This window comes from Haliotis rubra, unplaced genomic scaffold, assembly GCF_003918875.1.
Source record: "Haliotis rubra isolate DU_JTF1 unplaced genomic scaffold, ASM391887v1 Scf1205, whole genome shotgun sequence".
NCBI lineage: Eukaryota > Metazoa > Mollusca > Gastropoda > Lepetellida > Haliotidae > Haliotis > Haliotis rubra.
Window position 1 is genome coordinate 158,381 of NW_025765121.1, and position 20,719 is coordinate 179,099.

General features: G+C 37.7%; 2 protein-coding genes across 2 annotated transcripts in view; both read right to left on the reverse strand.

Moving 5' to 3' along the window:
- The window catches only part of LOC124264353 (CAP-Gly domain-containing linker protein 1-like), a 133,174-nt gene that overhangs the window by 79,780 nt on the left and 32,675 nt on the right, over positions 1-20,719 (reverse strand). Inside the window, exons 3-6 of the mRNA XM_046699111.1 lie at positions 13,957-14,099; positions 9,103-9,183; positions 5,014-5,653; positions 3,054-3,282 (exon numbers count right to left, since the gene is read on the reverse strand). The gene's annotated coding sequence lies outside the window, so the exon portion shown is untranslated. The remainder of the gene's footprint in view (positions 1-3,053; positions 3,283-5,013; positions 5,654-9,102; positions 9,184-13,956; positions 14,100-20,719) is intronic.
- LOC124264383 (CAP-Gly domain-containing linker protein 1-like) lies at positions 2,275-14,077 on the reverse strand. The gene is made up of 6 exons (XM_046699134.1): positions 13,957-14,077; positions 9,103-9,183; positions 5,139-5,653; positions 5,014-5,045; positions 3,087-3,282; positions 2,275-2,298 (listed from the first exon to the last, which is right to left on the reverse strand). The coding sequence occupies exons 1-6, from the start codon at positions 14,075-14,077 to the stop codon at positions 2,275-2,277; spliced, it is 969 nt and encodes a 322-aa protein (XP_046555090.1).

Below are 20,719 nucleotides of genomic sequence, written 5' to 3' on the forward strand. Positions count from 1 at the left end.
ATCTTCAAAACGATCAACACTTTTTAAGGAGATACTGTGTCCACCATTTGAAGTTATTGATACTGATTAGCAATCTTGAAAAAGACTCCAGAGAAGATTCTGAACATTTCATCTGTACATCTCGATGTGAACAGCTCACAATGGCACCAATACTTCAGTACTACTGGGTATTACATGAGGTCATCAAATATAACAGTTGTTTCACTGTACGACTGGAACTCACGCTCATTCATAAGTGGTGAAATAAATTATGATCACTCTATTTCAGTTTAAAGGCACAATTTCACACATTTTCGACAATATTTTGGCCTATATTATAAATATTGGGGCATATGCACTCAATTTAGCTTCCTATTGATGGAATGAAAGACTTTATCATCCCTGATAATCGATAATTGAAACTTCGAGGTGAACAGCTTCCAAACAGAGAACACTTGCCATATATGGAATGTAAACAATTGCTCCGTACATCAAAAACTGTCACACGCAGTGTTGTCGGTGTTTGCCAAACTGGTTTCAATCACAAGTTGCGTGTATGTTTTTGCGCCAGAGTCAATTCAATACAACATTGTATCAATTCATTCAACTTTTTAATTTAATATTGTAATCTAAATACGTAATCCTGTTTAAATTATATGGTATCCCTGAGGGCTGATAGTTAGTATTATTGAGAGAAATGCATTATTTATTTTGAGAGAAGTGGGGTGTGAAATAGTGCCTTTAAGAAAAGTTTCATCCCATGTGATTGAAAAAATAATTCCTCTTAGTTTGTGTCTATACTATTTCCCACATCCATTGATTGGCTGCAGATAACAAACCACATGTCTCGAACTGTACATAGCATGTATACAGTATCTGAGATACCCAGTTAAAAGACAGGTAAGTAACTGACTTTATCATGTATCTAAGAGTAAACTTTCTGGAGGGCAGGAAAAAGAAACCTGTTTTCTTACATTCATGGGCAGGTGACAAATTTATAGGTACACTGTTAAAACCAGGAATTGTCTAGTCTGGAGAATACCTTTAACATGGGGATGTTTATTGGTGAGTAGTTGTGTACTGCATTATGAAGTCTGTATGTAACAGAGAATCCTGCTGATATGATTACTACTCCCACATGTATTTTGTGTGAAGGTTCTAGTAGTTCTTTAGATGGGCTCTATCTTTAGAATAACTATTAATACTGAAAATCGTGTTCTTGATATGTCACTGAAGTGTAAACAATATTTCATCTTATTCCGGCTTAAGCACAGGTTTTTCTATGTTACAGAAGTTACATAGTTCAAAGATATGATCAGACAAAACAGAATATAGTATATTTAGTATTAATAATGATAAAAGTTCATAACATATTAACAACATTTAGTTTTCAACAACACCAAACAACCAAACATAAACCACCAAAAGAACTGGGGGAAAAGCATGAGCAAGAAATTGTAAAGAAAACTTAATATTATCCATCACGTCAAAATATGATTGAATAATACACATTTATTCAACCACAACAATAAAAAATATTACAAGACAACAACCAAAAATTCAATCCTCATATGCACAACATCACCATTTTTGTTTTGTGCTAAAAGGACATATTACAGAGGTTGTCTTTTTCAAGCATTATCTGGATTCAAGTAGGAAATCATGAACTCAATGAAAAATGTCTTCACATTCTTTAGAAGTTTGTTTGGGATTGTGTATGTTTATGTTGATTATCACATTAGTAAGGTAGTTACACTGGAATTAATCCGAGGACTACACATTAAGTTAGGTATATGTGTTGATATGTGTCGGAGTTAAGATGTCTGGCGGAGTATGTTGATATAGAGTATTAACCACGCAGGAACTACCCACAAACATGATGATGGGATCATCTGTTGGGATTGTAACTGTCCATCTTTCATGTTTCTATCAACTTACCCCCAAATAATTGATCAAAACTTTACTTCATACTTAGAGAAATCCAAAAAGTAAACTTTAGTTCTTCCTTTCCCAATTGCCTTTCAAAGAATGGCGATATGTCTCTTCTGGTAAACTTGTGAATAAATTTGGGTATCAGATATATCTTCTATCAAAAATTGCGATTTATAATTGACATTGAGACAAGTGTTTTGGGTTGAAATAATTACACTTAACTGTTTCAAAAAAATCATTTTGATTTGTTACAATTACAACACTGAGCGACAGGAGTGATCTCTCCAATCCCCCTGCAGTGATCTCCCTTGCCTGCACCAATGATTCCATCATCCCACATTAACTACTGAAAGTATTCTAGCACTACAGGTACAACTGAAGGGGGCCCTGGATGCACAACAGTTATGTACATGCATGCAGCTTACCAATGCAGTCGATTTCACAACGGTCATGTACGATTTAAAAGGGTGTAGTAGAAATAAGGATCTCTATAATTATTCTAGGACAAATGTAGTTTTCAAAAAAATATTAAAGACATGTTTGATTAGACCAGCTCTTGCCAAAGACTTATCAAAAGACCACAATTTGAGAAAATGAACCATGATACATTTTAATGTAATGATCTACGATCTAGAAGCAAAGGGAGATAACTCCATCACCAGATTGTGGTTTACACAGGCAGTAACAAAACACAAACATAACAGTTAGTCGAAGCAGACCAAAATAAATGACGTAATGAACTGATAAAAAAGTGAACGAAAATGACAACTAAATGATGTTTTTGATGACATTAGCTATAAAAAGAACCATCTGATTTAAAAATATTAACAAGACAAGAACTATAGAAGATCTGAAGACACTAAATAAATCCAGAGATGGTTAACTACCATGCAAGAAAATCATAAACAGAGATCTAGGAACATCCATCCATGTATGCAAAAGTTCACCCATTATGCCAATGAATGCAAATAATCCAGAGCATAAACTTCATGGTCTTTCAATAAGCTATGGCAAAGAACTGGTCTTGACACTCGTGAAAAGGGACACAATATCGAAAGAATTCCACGGCAATATTGTTCACACTTGATTACTCTGACCAATAAAGCGTGATGAAAGAAAAGCATCAGTAAGTGAGCATGTACCTGATTGGCCAGGGAGGTTATGCCCAACCTTACCCGGCTCCGGGATACACTAGACGCGGTTGAGCTGACCGAACTAATTGACTCCTGGCTTCCTGATCGCTCACGTGCACTACGCAAGCTGGTGTTTGCAAGACTGCGTGACTGAGGGCTAGGAGTTGCCCCTCCTGCATAGCGGGAAACCTTGTGTATGGGGGCAAACAACCCGAAGTTGAGGCGACAGTCAAAGTACCTGGAAAATACAATGTGTCACAATGAGAGGATGAGGTGGATTTAACAGTGCTTTGAAAAACAGTTCAGTTGAAGCATCTCATGTCGGCATAATGTAAGGGACTTAGGAAAGCCCAAATACAGACTCACGATATTGATGAAGACCACTATCGGTGCAAACTTTAATTAAGAAATTAAGATGCCTTACTTCAAAGAACAGATATTCCATTATTAAAAGGGCGGGGGGGTTAGCCTAGTGGTTAAGGCGTTCGCTCGTCATGCCGAAGACCCATATTCGATTCCCTACATGGGTACAATGTGTGAAGCCCATTTCTGGTTTCCACCGCTGTGATATTGTTGGAATGCTAAAAGTGGCGTAAAAATCAACTCACTCACTCCATTGTTCATACTCCTTTAAGAAACTGCAACATTTTCTATGTGTAACAAGCGTAATTCTAACAGCATGATCACTATTAGGGCTGGGACGATTCACTGATGCACCGATACATCGCGGAACATTTAAGTTTGATACAGCTATCGTATCGTCGACTGGTGTATCGATACACAACTTTCTTTCAAAAAAGTAATATTTTATACATGTTAAAGTACTTATTTAGAGAAAAATACGCAAGTTTTAAAAGTTTACAACTCACGTTAAACTAGCTGTCTGTTCAGTAATATTCGCCTACTACCAGCCATTCATTTTAAATCATAGTACCGTGTCATTCTTTCAAGGTGTAAATATCGTGATACGTATCTTATCGCAGGTAAAATATCGCAATACATATCGTATCGTGACATCCGCCATATAGCTTGAATATTGCTGAGTGCGGTGTAAAACTAAACTCACTCATTCACTCGTATCGTGACATAGTGTATCGTCCCAGCCCTAATTACTATACAACTTTAATGTAGAATCAGCAGACAGACACGTGGTGTGTGTGGGACCTGCATCAAACTTTCTAGCAATGTTAAATTGTCTTGTGGAGCATGCCCTTCTTATGCCATTGTTGTGTCTGCGATTTGATTTGAAAATATTACAATTATGTCCACAATCTTCATCATTGAACAACTGTACAAGTAATGGACACAACACTGAACAATACCATGTGACACTTTGGACCAGGTCCAACCAATGACCCGTGTTAATGAATGAGTGTGTGAGCAAGTTGTGATGACACTGTGGGCAATATTCAAGTAAGATAATATCAGGGATCACCAGGCTTCAAACAATGTAGGGGTGGTGGGTAGCCTAGTGGTTAAAGCGTTCGCTCATCATGCCGAAGACTTGGGTCCCTACATGGCTACAATGTGTGAAGCCCATTTCTGGAGTCACCCACCATGAATATTGCTGGAACATTGCTAAAAGCGACGTAATACCTAACCTTTTTTACTCAAACAATGTACGCATGTGTGGAATAAATTGCTTGAAGAAACAAGTTAAAACGTCGACCACTTGATAGGCTACCCACACAGCGCTCATAAACAACTGAATTGTTCTGTAGCCAGATAATTTCTTGACACAAATACTCATATCATAAAGTGGAGGAAAGTTATCAAGGGTAATCACGCTTCATGTTGAATTTTTGGAGAGCCAAAAATGTTAATCGACATAATAACCTTTCATTTTGGAAATAATTTCTACATGTTTTGTTTTATTCTATTGTATGAGTAATACATTTAATATATTTCCTACGAAAAACATTTCCTGTCCATCAATTATCTGAAGGCCCTGAAGTAGACCTCAGCTTACCTTTTACCAGCAACAGCACCATCATTCTTCCCCTGTGGATCATCAAGCTCCACCCCTGCCCATTCTCCTTTGGCAAAATCGGTCTGTCCCACTTATCTCAAGATTCCACATTTTGATCCGCTCACGACAACACGATCTCCAACCTTAACCCCATGCTTGGTCATGGCAAGGCCTCCTCGATGCAGATTGGTGGTGGAGGTAGGTGGTGAGTCTTTGTTTAAGCTCACATTTGAGCCCGATTTGGACTTGGATCCAGAGAGTCCAATCCGTGGAGTTTGTGATCGTGCAGGTGTGTGATTTGATGTCCCATTTTGAGCACTGCCCTGGCTGGTGGATATGTCGCTCCCAGCTTCGGCAGGTTTAGGTGTTGGGGCGGAAATCGGACCTTGTGTCCGGGACAGTTTGGATAGACGAGAAAACACGCCTTTCATTGGCTCACACTGAAAGTATCTTACCCCGGCTACACTGCCATCATTTTTACCTATTGGTTCATCGAGGGCAACCCCAGCCCATTCTCCAGGAGCAAACTGTGCTTCACCAATGAATGCAATCACACCTGGCTTCGTTCCTCCGACCCAGACACGATCACCGATCTTGAGATCATCTGTGCCATTACCTGATGGAGGTGTGTTTTCTGGACCTGAAGAAATTACGCCAAAATTGTAACCATGGTTATCACAATTCTTCCCTAAATATTAGTATTCTTTTCTAAACACAGCTACAAAATACTCTAAATGATCATAAATGAAACTCCAACTACCAGTACCTTGTCCACTTGTGTTATCAGTACACACAACTGGTTTAGAGAACACTAAGTCTGCTACAGAAATACTTCTTCTGAAGATAGATGAACTGTTTCCTATAATTCTTCCATGTCCTCCTGTCACAACAGTGAGGATGGCATAAACCAAACAGGTCCAAATGTCAAGGAAACATTTCACACAATAGGTTCTCAGATCATCACTGAATCTAATCTGCCATGTATGTTTAAATACACATCAAGACCATGTATTTGCACTATAGACATGTTAAACCTTCAATCTCACCTATCTATAGGCTAGTTTCAATTACAGAATGAGAAATGACAAAATTCAAAGGAAGCTGTGCATGCTGACATGCAATGGATATTGAAAGGAAACATGGCATTCTGGCACCATGCATCTTGACTCGCCCTTGGTCTAAACACTGAGTACAGACATTTTCTACACATCAGTCCTTCCTGGAATCCGCGATTCCGCGGTTGCAGAATAAATCGCGAAAATTACCTTTGGAAGGAAAAATGCATTTTCATGCAGAATACCTACAGAATTTACCATTTTTCTGCCGTGGAATTAATTATTTTGAAAGTTGAATCAATATTAACTAACAACCGAAACGAAAAGTAGGGGTAAATATCAAAAGTATGATTGGTTACACAAAAATGAACTGAGACATTTGTTATAACGATATTTTCAAAATATTTACGAATAAAGATGATATATTCATAAGGTAATATTTTCTTCAGCACCTTACAATAATATTATTTGGATTTGACACTGCAAATTATGTTCACAAAATCGATCTTTCCGAAGGTTGAAATTGCATGAATTTGTGTGGTTTTCCAAGTTTTTAACTGCAGAATTTTGAAAAATGGGATGCAGAATTTACTTAAATTTGCCGCGGAATTCTTAAATTTTTGTGCGGAATCCAGGAGGGACAGACACATTAAGGAACACATGTCATATGTTGTCATCTGTCCCATGTTAAGGTAACCTTCAGGACCAGGGAGTGAATGTTGCTGAATGCCTCACCACCAGTGTTCCTTTAAAACCAAGATCAAATACATCTGATTCACATAGGCTGGACCCTGAACCCTAGTCTGTCTCAGTCCCTGAACTATATTATTTTTCCCTTCAAAACACCCCTTGATGGAGTACTAAAATCCCTATGAAGCAAGTCTAGATTTCCTCAGGTTCAGGATCCAAGTTCAATGGGGCTCCCTTTAAATTTCAAAGGAATTATTTGTTCTGTCCAAATCAAATGCATTCAGAGACTAAGCGTTAGTCTACCTTGAAACCGATTCAACCAGGAATTTTGAAACCCTTAGGCCTGAAAGTGTTCCACAGTTACATACCTACTTTGTACCCTGCACATTCCCTTGATGTAACCATAAATTATCAGCCATATCAGAACCCAGGAATTACTGATGACTCATTTATGAAATCATTGACAAAAGAGGTACAAAAGATGTGTATTAAGGACATCTATTATTGTCACAAAGGCTTATTCTGTCTTTCTGTGGAACATGTCACAACTAAATCTGCATATTATAAAATGACCTTCGCTGTTTTCTACATCAAAACAAAAGATAAAAAAGAGTAAGCTATATCAACTTCTAAGATAACTATCCTAAATAAGGATCAAAATAATACAGGTGATTTTGATGCATTAGTTTCAATGTCTTAAATTTATCAGAAACAAGAAAGAAGAAGTAACTTTAAATTTGGAAAGAACAAAAGGAAAGTATTTTCAGGAGAAATTGAAATCATGCTAAGGTTATGTTCTTGATAAACGAGTATCTGTCCTTAGTATGTGTCCTTGATGACAAACATATATATATCCTTATCCTTTCCAATTACTAACATATTTTTTGTATGTCTAGACAGCAAGAAAACCAGCATCTCACATCTCAGATGTGTAGCAGCAGATGTATTTGTGAATACATTTGCACCGAAGATTCTCCGTGGAGAAGAAAGGGTAGGCTCAAGAATCCCTGTCATTACTTAACCAAGGCTTACGACCTTTTCTCTTCTGTTACATGTTCCATTTCCTGCATTTTATATTCTGTGTTTCTGTCATCTGTTACATGGCCTCAAAGACTCATTTTTAACATTTTCAACTTTCAAGTCAAGATTTCTGATGTATTTATCAAACTAATAATTACGATTATCATGAATCTAAATAGAACTATTTTGTATTTCTAAAGTGACTTTATACCTCTTTGAAACCGAAAGGAGAAATTTTCCAAATAGTTGCAACATGCATAATTTTCTTAAACCAAACAAATCAGGAAGAACAAAGTAAGTGTATAGAAAGTGAAACTCTGTGTGAGAACCAACCCATGCTGGTCGTACGAGACAGCATAATCATGTGGTCTGGCTCTATGACATGTCCAATGTATGTCATTGTATCCCAACAACAGTGATTAATGCTCATGATGTAACATACTGAATTAGAGCAATGTCTTGTCTAGACTTGATTATGTCCAGATATAACAAATATATATGGATCACAACTTCTTTACTTCTAGAGCACGACATTTCGATACAGGTTCTTTTACTGATACAGTTTAGTTTTCTTGTATTAAGTATCTGTATTGAAACATCATACTCAAGAATGAAAGAAGTTGTCTTCCATATATACTTGTTCTACATGACTTCCAACTTCTAAAAATGCCACTCAAAGAAGTTGATTATGTCCAGATCATACAGCTGGAATATTACTGGTCAGGGACTCCTTTCATGAAGCAACATTTACTAAGGTTTACCTTAACTCCCATTCTGTAACATTGCACTGGGGTTACCTTAGTGACTTACGATCACCTTAGTGCTTTGTGAAAGGAGGCCCAGGTGTTGCGTATCCAATAAATAACGCTTCCTATATTTTCAGTTTGTGATATGATCAATACTATTAAGTGATGAAACAAGGATAAATTATGTTACCCCAAAAACCATTCAGGTTAAGATCTACAACATCAAAATGTCTTAATGAGTCATCAGAAATGTCCTATACCCTGAGAAAAACACTTTCAGGAAATCTGCCCCTTCAGTGTCACCAAGTAACAAGACACATGGCTTGCAACTACAGCAGGAGAAACAACATATGTTTCACACCCCTTAATAATGATGACATAAATGTAAATTCTTAAATATAAAACAGATTCTTCTGACGAGAAAGTATACCTTTAACATTGGACAAAGATCATCAGACGCCTGGGCGAGTGCTTATTTCCTTAAACGTATTGACATTTCACAACTGCACTATAAAACAACACAAATGGCAGCTTAAGACATTTAGGTTGTCTCCTTAAAAAGTTCCGTGTTGTGTTACCTCGGAGATGAGGAGGATGGTTTGTCGAGTATCTCTCCGCCTGACTGGCTGACAGTCCAGCTGTTCTCTTAGCTAGAGCACCTTCAATAAACAGCACACACATGCAACATCCACAGCAAAAAACAGGCAAAAAACAGAATAATATCAAGCAGAAACAAATATTCTCACTCAAAATACACTTGAATAGAGATAAAGCACAGATATGCAAGCTGAAAGGAAACAGAAAGAGTTATGGATGAAACCAGTACTGTAAAGACTACAATAAATGTCAGGTTAGTGGGATCCTAATCTATATTCAAACTATACAAAAACTAACACACTGCTTGATGACAATCATTGAAAACAAGAGGCACTTGTCTTAATGCTAATAGTTATTGTAAAATATTTAGTAGGTTCCAAAATTCATAAACCACAGCAACCGTCACCACGGACCAAGAAATCAAAATGTTTTGAATCATAATTAGATTGGTATCTGGAGTAACTTGATCATTCAAAGGTCACATGAAATATCTGGAGAAATCTTAAGAAATTGGAAGAAATTGGATTCAAAGTGTGAAACCTTGATACTAAAAACTTTTTTTTTCGAGAGTGGAGATACTTAGATTGTTTATCTTTTTCTACATTCGGTAGACAATTATTTATAGTTTATATTGTACTTCCTATGACAATTATGTATTGAATAATCATATTGGTAATTGTCCTTGCCCAGAAAATACACAGAAGTAAACGTATTCATGTGCTAATGGAAAAATATTATTTAAAGAAAACACTTCATTAATAACAATCTGTCAGCCTATTCTATTTTGGTCAAATGGTGTATCTGGCAACATTTGTCATTCACTTCGTGACTACTTAAACTTATTTTAACATTAGAAACTCCTCACATGATCTCATAGTTTTCATTAACAGCTCAGAAAGTAAAACTTTAAATGACTTAACCCTTGCACAAACAAGTCTGATTTCATGTACTGTTCATTACAAGTTCAGCTGCACCAACAAGGACATTAAAAAAATGAGACAAGTAAGAAGAGTAAGAAGAACTGCTATATAAAATCACAGTGTAAGTTTCCAGGGCAGCATGTGCATCTGGCTTTGTCTGAGGGTGTTAAGTTATCTGCCAGGAGAAAACCAGCTGACGGTGTCATGTACTTATCAGTTAGACAATCTCTGATATCCTCAATCTCAAGGACTGCAGTTCTGAGCTTTATGTTAGCTTAGCTACCAGTACCACACAAAAGAGATCAGGGGAAAATCATGTACAGTCAAATCCCGATGAGTCGAATCTCTGGGGACCAAGTAATAGATTCGACTTATCGATGTATTCGAGACATAGGTATGTCTATGAGGTAGAAAAAAAGATGATCCAGTCCTAATTCCTCAGCCTAAGCATTTGTTTACCTAATGATTTCCCTATCACTAATAGGGGCACCTTATCAGTTCCAGTCTGATTAGCACAGACAGTGATTTCCGTAAAATCACTAATCTGCCTTTTGAACTCACCCGTCAATGGCGGAAAGGTGTGAGCCGCGCTGGTTTGTTAATTGGATCAGTTTGCTACACCAATCAACTTCTCATTGACTGACGTCGGCTTATGTATACAAGATTGCTGTTGTTTGAATCTCATCGTCATCGTGTGTATTTATGAGTCGAATTCGTGTAACTGGTATTCAAATGATGACAACTATAACAGGGAATGGTCGGGACCGACAGGTACTTCGAGTTATGCGTAATATTCGAGACACCGGCATTCGACTCATCGGGATTTGACTGTAATTAAATTAGACACCAATGAAATTAGACACCAATGAAACTGTGATGACACATTTGTACAGAACATGGCATACCAGATTTGACATTTTCATGGTAGCTGAAATTTGGTTTGAAGAAGTAAATACATTTTGGTTTCTAATTATTTGATGCTCATGCTGTTGATCACTGGATTGTCTGGTCCAGACTCGATTATTTACAGACCGCCGCCTTATAGCTGGAATATTGCTGAGTGCGGCGAAAAACTAAACTCACTCACTCACTCTAGTTATTTGAAATGTCTAAGTATTTAATTGTTATGTTATTCATTATTAGAATCATTCACAGTAAATTTACTTATTTTGTTTTTCATCTGTAGTGCAGTTCTTACTACCCTATTATCTTTAGAAATCTTTAAATTCTAATTTTAATTTACTAACCAACAGCAACCAATGATTCACCAATGATTCACTAACCTTGCTTAATGCTATCATTGCATATGAGTTGTATAAATCAGTGCTCATGATGTCAATCACTGGATTGTCTGGACGGTCCACCAGACTGGATTATTTACAGACTGACATCATACTGCTTGAGTTTAACAGCAAACAAACAAACTTTCCAGCTATATGGTGGTGCCTGGTAAATAATCATGTTTCAACCCGTGACTAACAGCATGAGCCAAGATTCACATCAACACACAATCAGCCAATAACAGAATCTAACCATCCAATCCATTCTAGCCGACTCTGACACTGACAATAACATCGCAGGAATCCCATGGGGGCAACCATCTCTGAACACTTCCAAAATTTGGCAAAGAGTAAGATAACGAAATAATCTGTTTTATGCAAAAAGACCATATATGGCAATAGTTGTTTGTGAGAGTATAAGTTTAATATTTGTCATGTTAGAAATTGCGTTATCACTGTTTTTGGTTTGATCTCAAACTGACAGAAATACATTTCCATAACACAGAGCAATGAACTTTGTGCCAGGAGACTCACTGCACAAACTGAACTGATTATACGATTAGACCAAATTTTAATACAGATTCAAACCAAGACTTTGTGATATAGACAAGAAGTAGATAGCATGTGTAAATGATACAGAGCAAAGGCAGATAACTCATGATGAGGATGTGGACCAGAGGTTAATACCTTGTGAAAGAGGAAAGATGAAAGGCAGGTAACTCAGGAAGATGATACAGGCAAAAACATATATACCACCTATTGATGATAACTAATGAATGTAATATAAACTGATGGTAGGTTGATGATTCATGAAAATGGTATAGATGAAATTATTATATAGAGTTTATGAATGAAGACAATGAAATGTTATTCCATGAGTAGACTCAATGCCAGTACTATGCATTACTTTAAATCTCTTACTGAACGTGCACTGAAAATCAAAGAACCAATCTAACTAAAGACATACACAATCTACATGATGTTATTATTTAGAGAGTTTTAGTTTAGTCATTTTTTCAATTAGTTTGCTATTTAGGGTTTTGCATCTTCAATGTAGTAATATCTTAGAAGGGACAGGGGTAATGAGTTTCATGAAACCTAAACATCTTGTCATTTTCATTTTACAATTTAACAATGCTTTTAAAAGAATATCTTCCTGTATTTCAGACCATGGGTGTTGAAAATAATTTTTCCAGTGTTAACAAACATTGAATCAAAATTGATTTGTCCCCACTTTATCATTGATATATAACAATTATACTTCAAAGCCAAAATGCACACATGCATTGGACTATTCAGTACACACATAAACTGACAACAGTCAACAAACACTGTAAACATTGCAATGTCCATTTCACATCAATTTCCCAATCTTGTTCCAACATGTAAATTTATAGTATAATTTCCGAGATGATATATGTTCCTGCAATAGATTAATAGTAAACTTACATGTGTGTAAAATGCTCTACCTGGAACTATGCAAATTCTGTTACTTCTTGTCATAATACAATGAAACCTTCTTCAACTGAAACTCCATTAACTAAAATACATTTTAGGAGAATTGGACCAGTGTTTCTGAAAAACTATTGGCCGATACTAGCTCTGTCAGCATGATCACAAAGACCTGGTTTCACTTAATGTCACTACATATAAAATACCTGAATATTTGCCTAGTAACCCTAGTTTTGAAACGTGAATGAAAACTGCAATGTAAGGCTATGTAATAACATGAAAAAAACTGCAGAATAGAACACTTCAGAATGCAAAGCAAGAGACTAAGCAGGGTAAATAATAGTGACACAAGCACTGTAGCTCACCTGGGTATGTAGTGATCAGATTAATTTATTTAACAGATTAAAAAGTCATTGAACAGAGGCTGCTGTCACTGTGGATAATTAAAATATTTCCTGCATCAATACTGAAACCAAAACTATTAACAAAAATAAAATAAATAATCCGATTTCCACTATGTTTACCAAACTACAAGTATGAATGTACAATGTGCAAGAGTTAAGGTCACAGTCAAATCTCCATGATTTGAACAAAGCATGAAGTCATCCTCAGGAGAAACAGCTCCCTTTAGTCTCGTAGATTCAAAGAAGATGCTAAAGGTGCATTTCCAGATAATTAAAGGCAACAATATGTTTTGATTGGAAACGGCTAAGTCATGGCACTAAATAGGTTTTTCATCATAGATGCCATGTTACTGAAAATCATATCATAAGAAATTGAACAAACTTCTCATTGGCTACAAGCAGGTCAAGTTCAAGCTTTATTGCATGGGAGGAAATGATGTATACAGTGTGAAGAAATGCATTCTAACAGACATCTGAAGAATGTTCCAAAATGAAAACGTGAAATAAAAGTAAAAAATTGAAATATTGGGAAAATGTACAAACTACACATATTCCAAATTTCATTACATTCTGAACAAAACAGAATGAGCAATAGTGGCCAATAATGAATGTTTTTCATGATCACCAACGATATCATTGATGCAAAGGGACGATGGACAAGCATGCCATGACATAACCACCACTTTTGACTTTCAGTCAGGTGAGGTACAGATCTGACAATGTATTTTACAGTGAGCACTGAAGCAAGGGATGTCTTTATGTTAGGGTGCATGGCTTACTTTGGGGCCTACTTCCGGAACCTGACCCAGGAGCGGGAATCCCGGAGTGGCGCTGTGTCCCAGACCCTGGCCGCGTAATCTTGGTCGGGGCCTTCAACCCTGTTGGACGCGGTAGGCTCATTCTGCTGTTGTATCAGTTGCTACTGCAAATACATGAAAACATACAATAAAACCCAGCATATAATCTGACTGCAATCGAACACACTGCAGGCATTGGCAGTCAACTCAACTGGTAATGTCAACAATATTTACCTGAACAGTTTAAGAAAATAAACAAGTGCACTGAGTAGGAAAGCTGAAGCAGCTATGAGAGTTCAGTTTTACGCCGCACTCAGCAATATTCAACCTATATGGCGGAGGTCTGTAAGTAATCGAGTCTGGATCAGACAATCCAGAGATCAACAGCATGAGCATCGATCTACGAAATTGGGATACCATGACATTGGACACGTCATTGTATCCCAATTTCGTAGATCGATGCTCATGCTGTTGATCTCTGGATTGTCAGAGAGCCTGACCACCCGATCCTGTTAGTCGACAAGCATGGGTTACTTTACGGGTCTAATCGGCTATTTACTCAAACAGTAAGTGAATAGTATTTCACCTTAATGGTGATGCAATTATCACTGAGACCGTCAGCGTTGCAGTGGTGCAGGATATATTATTGTAGGTTGTGATGAGTGTCAGAAGCACAAAGTGAATGATGCACCAGTAACATATTAAATGCTACTAATTATAGAATAGTGGCATCCCTACTGCAGCCAATAAGATGAGAGTCACTTCCCTTAGTTATCTACAACAAAGGAAAGGGCTACATCATTCTAACAAGAGGTGACAATTTCTGGAAGGCTTGCTCTACCTACACAAGAATATGAGAGCCTTTTTGGGATTGGACTTGCTTTTTATCCCAGCCCATACAGGACACCTTTGTGGAAACTTCCTGACACCTTCCAACATTGTTTCGAAGATTCAAAGCAGAGCACAGGCCTGATTCAAGACAACAGTGACATATTCTGGACATCTATGTGTGAACTGACATCTAGCATAGGGCCTGTTACTAACCACTGCTCAAACACATATTTCACACATTATGTCATATCGGAGGATTGTAACTGAAGTCTACATAGCTTCAAACTTTGCTGAAACCAACTCGCTATGTATAACATATTTCAAACACAAATTAATTTGAATGACCTTTCATGTTGAATTATATTAATCTATTATAGTTAGTAGAGATGGCAGTTTTTTTAAAATATCAGAAATGTCAAATATTTCATTTCATTTCATTATGTTTTCCATGTCGGCAAATCTGTAAACCAAAAGGAAGTAAACATCAATTGACTTATGTTGGTCATAGAGTTTGTCCTTACACTTAATTTCCTGTTTGTCGTGACCAACGACATACATTTTCTTTATCAACACAATCAATAAAGACAAAAAAAATCTCACTAACATTTATTCAGTCATACCTCAATTCCATGTGTCATCCAAATTCTCAAACACAAACATAATTTTTCGTAAACTGATCTTGTAAAACGACTGACACCTCAAGCAAACTAACAATTTCATCAAGCAAGCACAAATCTGTGTAGATGCTAAAGACAAACCCTGCATAAGGCAAAGCAAGCTTCAAGTAATGTTGGTTTGTTGACCTAGGGGGTAGAGCTCAGTAATCTCAACAAAGAACCCAAGTTGGACACCTTTCTGACATCCCCTCCTTGCTAATCAGATGAAATACCAACAACTTACTTTCAAACATCTGTTGCAGGGGACTGTCTCAAAAGTAATAAATCATTAATGTGACAGGTTTCCGATGGTCTAGGCTGAGAATAGACAGTGCCTCCTGATTTAATGCAGAACTGATTTATCAGAATCTTAGAATTCTTGATGAGAGATGTATTGATTTAAACACAGGGTACTTAACAGGGCTCGATTTAGGAGATGTTAACCTACTTGCACCAGGTGCAACCTGAGATAAAAACCTAGTTGCACCAGCCAAATTCCAGTTGCACTGCTTTTATGGCAATATGTAATGAATGGAATATGCTATTGAATTATTTAGATGTTTTATTCAGAAGTTTACCCACTCAAAAATTGACCTGCACCTTGTGCAAGTAAGACAAATAACTACGTTGCACTTTGTAATATTGGCTAGCATCAGTGCAAGTAACAAAGCACTAAATCGAGCCCTGCTTAAGTATCGGCGAAGCATCAAACCATATGGCCAGTGAAATGCAAAATCAAAAGTCCACCAAGATAAAATGTCTAAAATTTACAATTAAAAGGTGTTTTAATATCAGTTATTTATATTTAATTTTCTAAACCATCTTTATTTATTTGAAATAACAATCTGAGATGAAAACATTTTTGAAGGAACGGAAACATAATACAATGGAACTACAAAATTATTAGCTCTGATCTCTTCAGGCAACTTATAAAAGAACAACTCCATTCTGACAGAAGCAAACATACAGTAAATACTTAGACTTATAATACAATATACTACTGTACTTTAACAGAATTAAATCATGATTCCCCATAAATATACATATTGAAAAAAACACAATGTGAAACCAGGAAAACTTTGAAAATAACCAAACACACTTTGTTTCCGATCATACATTTCTCCCTCCCCAACATGACCCAAAATAGATTATATACACAATAATTCTAATCTTATTACCCTCAGTGGAGAATTTCTTTGGGGATCTTCCAGCAGAAAAGATCCCCAGTGCAAGCCATGATTACACTTCAAACAGATCTTTTAGTCCCAAACAATACCTCTCTGCAACCTGTCTGTGTGAAGACTTGACGACACCTCCATATGAAGTTGTCACAGGTGAACTTTCTGTTTAGCCAATCATCTTTGGAGACTTCTAAGTTCTCGGTACAAGTGTGCATAAGACAAGCATATTTGATTTCTGCATCATGAAAAACAAATATAATCAAGGAAATCCTAATGTAAAAAGATGTGGATACTTTAATCAGCTGTTTGCATAGTTGGTGAGCATTACTGCAACTGCACCTGAAGGGTTACTATTGGGGATAATTTTGTATATTTGGCAGTTTTGTTTTGCGGAAATCAAACTTTCGGCATTGTAATGAAATGAAACCTGATTTTATTAGAAGCTGTCATCTGTTTGGAATGAGGTTTTGACGGGTCAAATGTGTGAAGTTTGTGTGGCATGGAACATTGCTGACAATATCAACCAATGGTTTGAGTGAGTGAGTGAGTTTAGTTTTATGCTGCTTTTAGCAATATTCCAGCAATATCACAGCTGGGCACACCAGAAATGGGCTTCACACTTTGTGCCCAAATGGGGAATCGAACTCAGTCTTCGGCGTGATGAATGAACACCATAACCACTGGCCTACCCCACCACCCCTCCACTGGTTTGACGTGTAGACTACAGGGATGAGAATGGGTTTGAGTGAAAAAGAGGAAAATGAGATGGGGGTCTTGGAGGCCACAGGTCCCCATGCCAAATCCAATGATCACAGCGCAATCAAATCAGCGGAATTCCGTGGATTTGCGGAAAATTCTCATCCCTGAGACTACAAAAGTATAAAATAACCACTCACTGCCCATAATGACAAAAAAATAATCGGACAACCGACTGAAACACATAATTAAACTGTTACCAATCATCGTTTATTAGTTTTAATATCTCATGCAATTAAAATCTGAAACTGTGCAATTCAAAACAGGACACATGTGAAAACCTGGAAATGTTTTCAATTGCTTTAAGACAATCATATTATACACACCAGACATATCTCCATCTTATATACCAACTGGCAGGCAAATGAGGGAAGCAAGAACCACTTCCCTGTGTGAAAAGCCAACATCCTGCACCTTAAATATTTATAGACAACAAAAACTCCTAAACACACATCTCAGCTGCCTCCAAAGCCTATTGGCGCATGCCATTAAACCCTCGTCAGGGAACTTGCACTTTTTAAAACAACTTGTGTTTTAGCTGGCATGGACACTTCCCTTTGAAGTCATTCAGTAGTGATGTACCCTTACTATGACACAGAAAGGTCACCATGACCCAACATATACATACTTCCCAGTCATGATGCAAATAATCATTATTTCCAGCAAGACAGATGGGCCCGTCTTGAAACAATGACAGTGATTGAAGCCAAGTGGGTCCTTGATGTCTGCTATTGTGTTCTGTTATCTAAAGCCCTCCATTACAGTAGATTCATGACAAACACCCCTTGACTTATAGGCTAAATTCTAAAACTATGACACTCAACAATTTTACATTGGGGAAAAGACAATAGAGGAAAATCCGTTGTGGCTGTTACCATGGTAATGATGTGTATCACGAAAGCAAGCATGCAACTTGTACTTGACATGTAACATGATCACATTACACTTCCACAGTATGGAAACCATGTTTTAGAACAGAGACCTGATAAACATTAGTTCATATGCACATACCTTTAGGAAATAATTCATTTGAAATATAATTACAATGTCTGGGAATTATCTGTACATACAATGTTACGTTCATAGAATGTCTCTAGTGCTTCAGCCTTCAAATTAAATTTTATTGTTGCCTGTATCATGTAGTAATTAACATCGTTAAAAATGTAATTTTCTGAATAAAATTGATATTTTATACTTATCCTGACTCATGCTCTTTTTGCTTGTCTTCTTCTTCTTGCGAACATAGTGGAACACTTGTATCTCCCTAATTGAAGCTCCCTTCAATTTAAAATCACTAATCAATACTCACCAAGAGTTGTCTCTCTTGTCCCCTTTTGGCGGGAAAGGTGGCGCCACCACATCCCACATGCTTCACTCTCTCCTGTTTAACGAGCCCGACACTTGAATTTTCAGGGAAATCCAAAAGTGTCATGTGGGGAGGATGGGAGGGCTTACCTCATGAGTCAGGATAAGTATAAAATATCAATTTTATTCAGAAAATTACACATTTTTCCTTATCCTGACACATGCTCTTTTTGCTTGTAGAATCCGACGGAATCGGAGGTGGGAACAGATACTTTGGATTTTAATTAGTGATTTAGATGTAATAACCCCCTATGGGAACTTCATAATGGCACTGTAATTAAATTAATTTCTGCTGCTATCATACATAAGTTCTACCAGCTGCCATAGATTCGACTAGTGACTCCAAAGTGGAGAAGCGACCCAGAAGTACATGTAACATAGGTACTGAGTTTTAAGACTAATGTAGGCTTAAGATATACAACTAGCAAATACTCCGTAGAGTCTGTAAACTTGCTAAATACTGATATAGTATATACAGATATAATCTCGCTCTACGAGGAACTGTCAACTGCTGTGCTAAAACCAATGGTCCGAAATGGTGAATACCTGAGACGTCCTCGGTGGCAATATCTCTCAGGTAGTGGTTAGCAAACACCATGTCGGATTTCCAAAAGCAGCCTTCCATAATGGTATTCAACGAGCAATTTCCATGTAGAGCGAGTGTTGAAGCCAGTGCTCTGATTTCGTGAGGATTAGATGCTCTTGGAGGGTCGAGTCCTGCAGCCTTGTAGGCTCGAAGTATGACAGTTCTGATCCATATCGATATCGTGGTACGTGAGACTTCGGTCTCAGTCGCTGTAGATAGAGGGATGAATAACCGCTTGAGTTTTCTTCGCCTCGTTTTGGATCGTTGTAAATAAATTTTGAGTGCTCTCACTGGGCATAATGATAGATCAAGCGTATCATGAGGTCCGAGTATCGAGGAAAGTGCAGGGACGTGGAATAATCTGTCTGGCTGACCTGGCATTTGATTCTTGGCGATAAAGTCCCATCGCGAGTCCCATATGCACTGTGTTTTGATTCTCATCAAAGCGTGTTCTCTCGTAGAGTCTAGAGCGTGGATTTCTGATACTCTGGCTGCCGCTGCTAGGGATAGCAGGAACAGTGTTTTCTGCGTCAGAAATTCGAACGATGTTGATTCCAGTGGTTCATAAGCCTCACTTGTGAGGTGTTGGAGCACTATATTTAGATCCCATGCTGGAGAGCGAAATCTCTGTTTCTGATCCTCCAATCGGAATGAACGTAGCAAGGCCAGTAACTCTGGCGTCTTCGTTAACTTGACACCCGTTCTCATAGTTATCACTGAACTTAATGCTGCGAGATACGTAGATAGTGTCGAGCCTTTTAGACGTTTGGTTTGTCGTAGGTGACAAAGGTAGTCTGCCACTTGAGGGTGTGTAGCATTTCTAGCTGTAAATCCCTGTTTAGCAGCGTATGTCTCAAAACTGTGCCACTTGTCATCATACAAGTTGCGCGTAGAGTTGCGCAAAGCAAGCGTGACTGCTTTTGCCGCCCTGGCTGAATAACCTCTCTTGTTTAAACACACTTTAATACAGTCCATACGTGAAGTTGGAATGTTCCTGGGTTTTCGTGCGCTTGTTTTGTGTGAGGATGTACAAGTAGATTCGAGAGCTTTGGTAGTTGTAGTATTGGTTGTCCGATTTCTTGAATTAGAATGGGAAACCACGCGTTGAGGCCTTCCCAGGATATGCTTAGAGCGTCCGTTGCCCACGCTTGTGGATCTGGGACAGGTGAGACGAATGTTGTTAGCTGATTGTTGAAGCGAGTGGCGAACAGGTCTATTAATGGAGCTCCTATTTCCATGATAATCTGAGCAAAGATTTCTGGGTGGAGTTTCCATTCCGTCAGAGACGGTAGATATGGCCGAGAGAGTGCATCTGCTGGTACATTCTTGGCTCCGGGAATGTGGCATGCTCTGACATGTATGTTTAGATC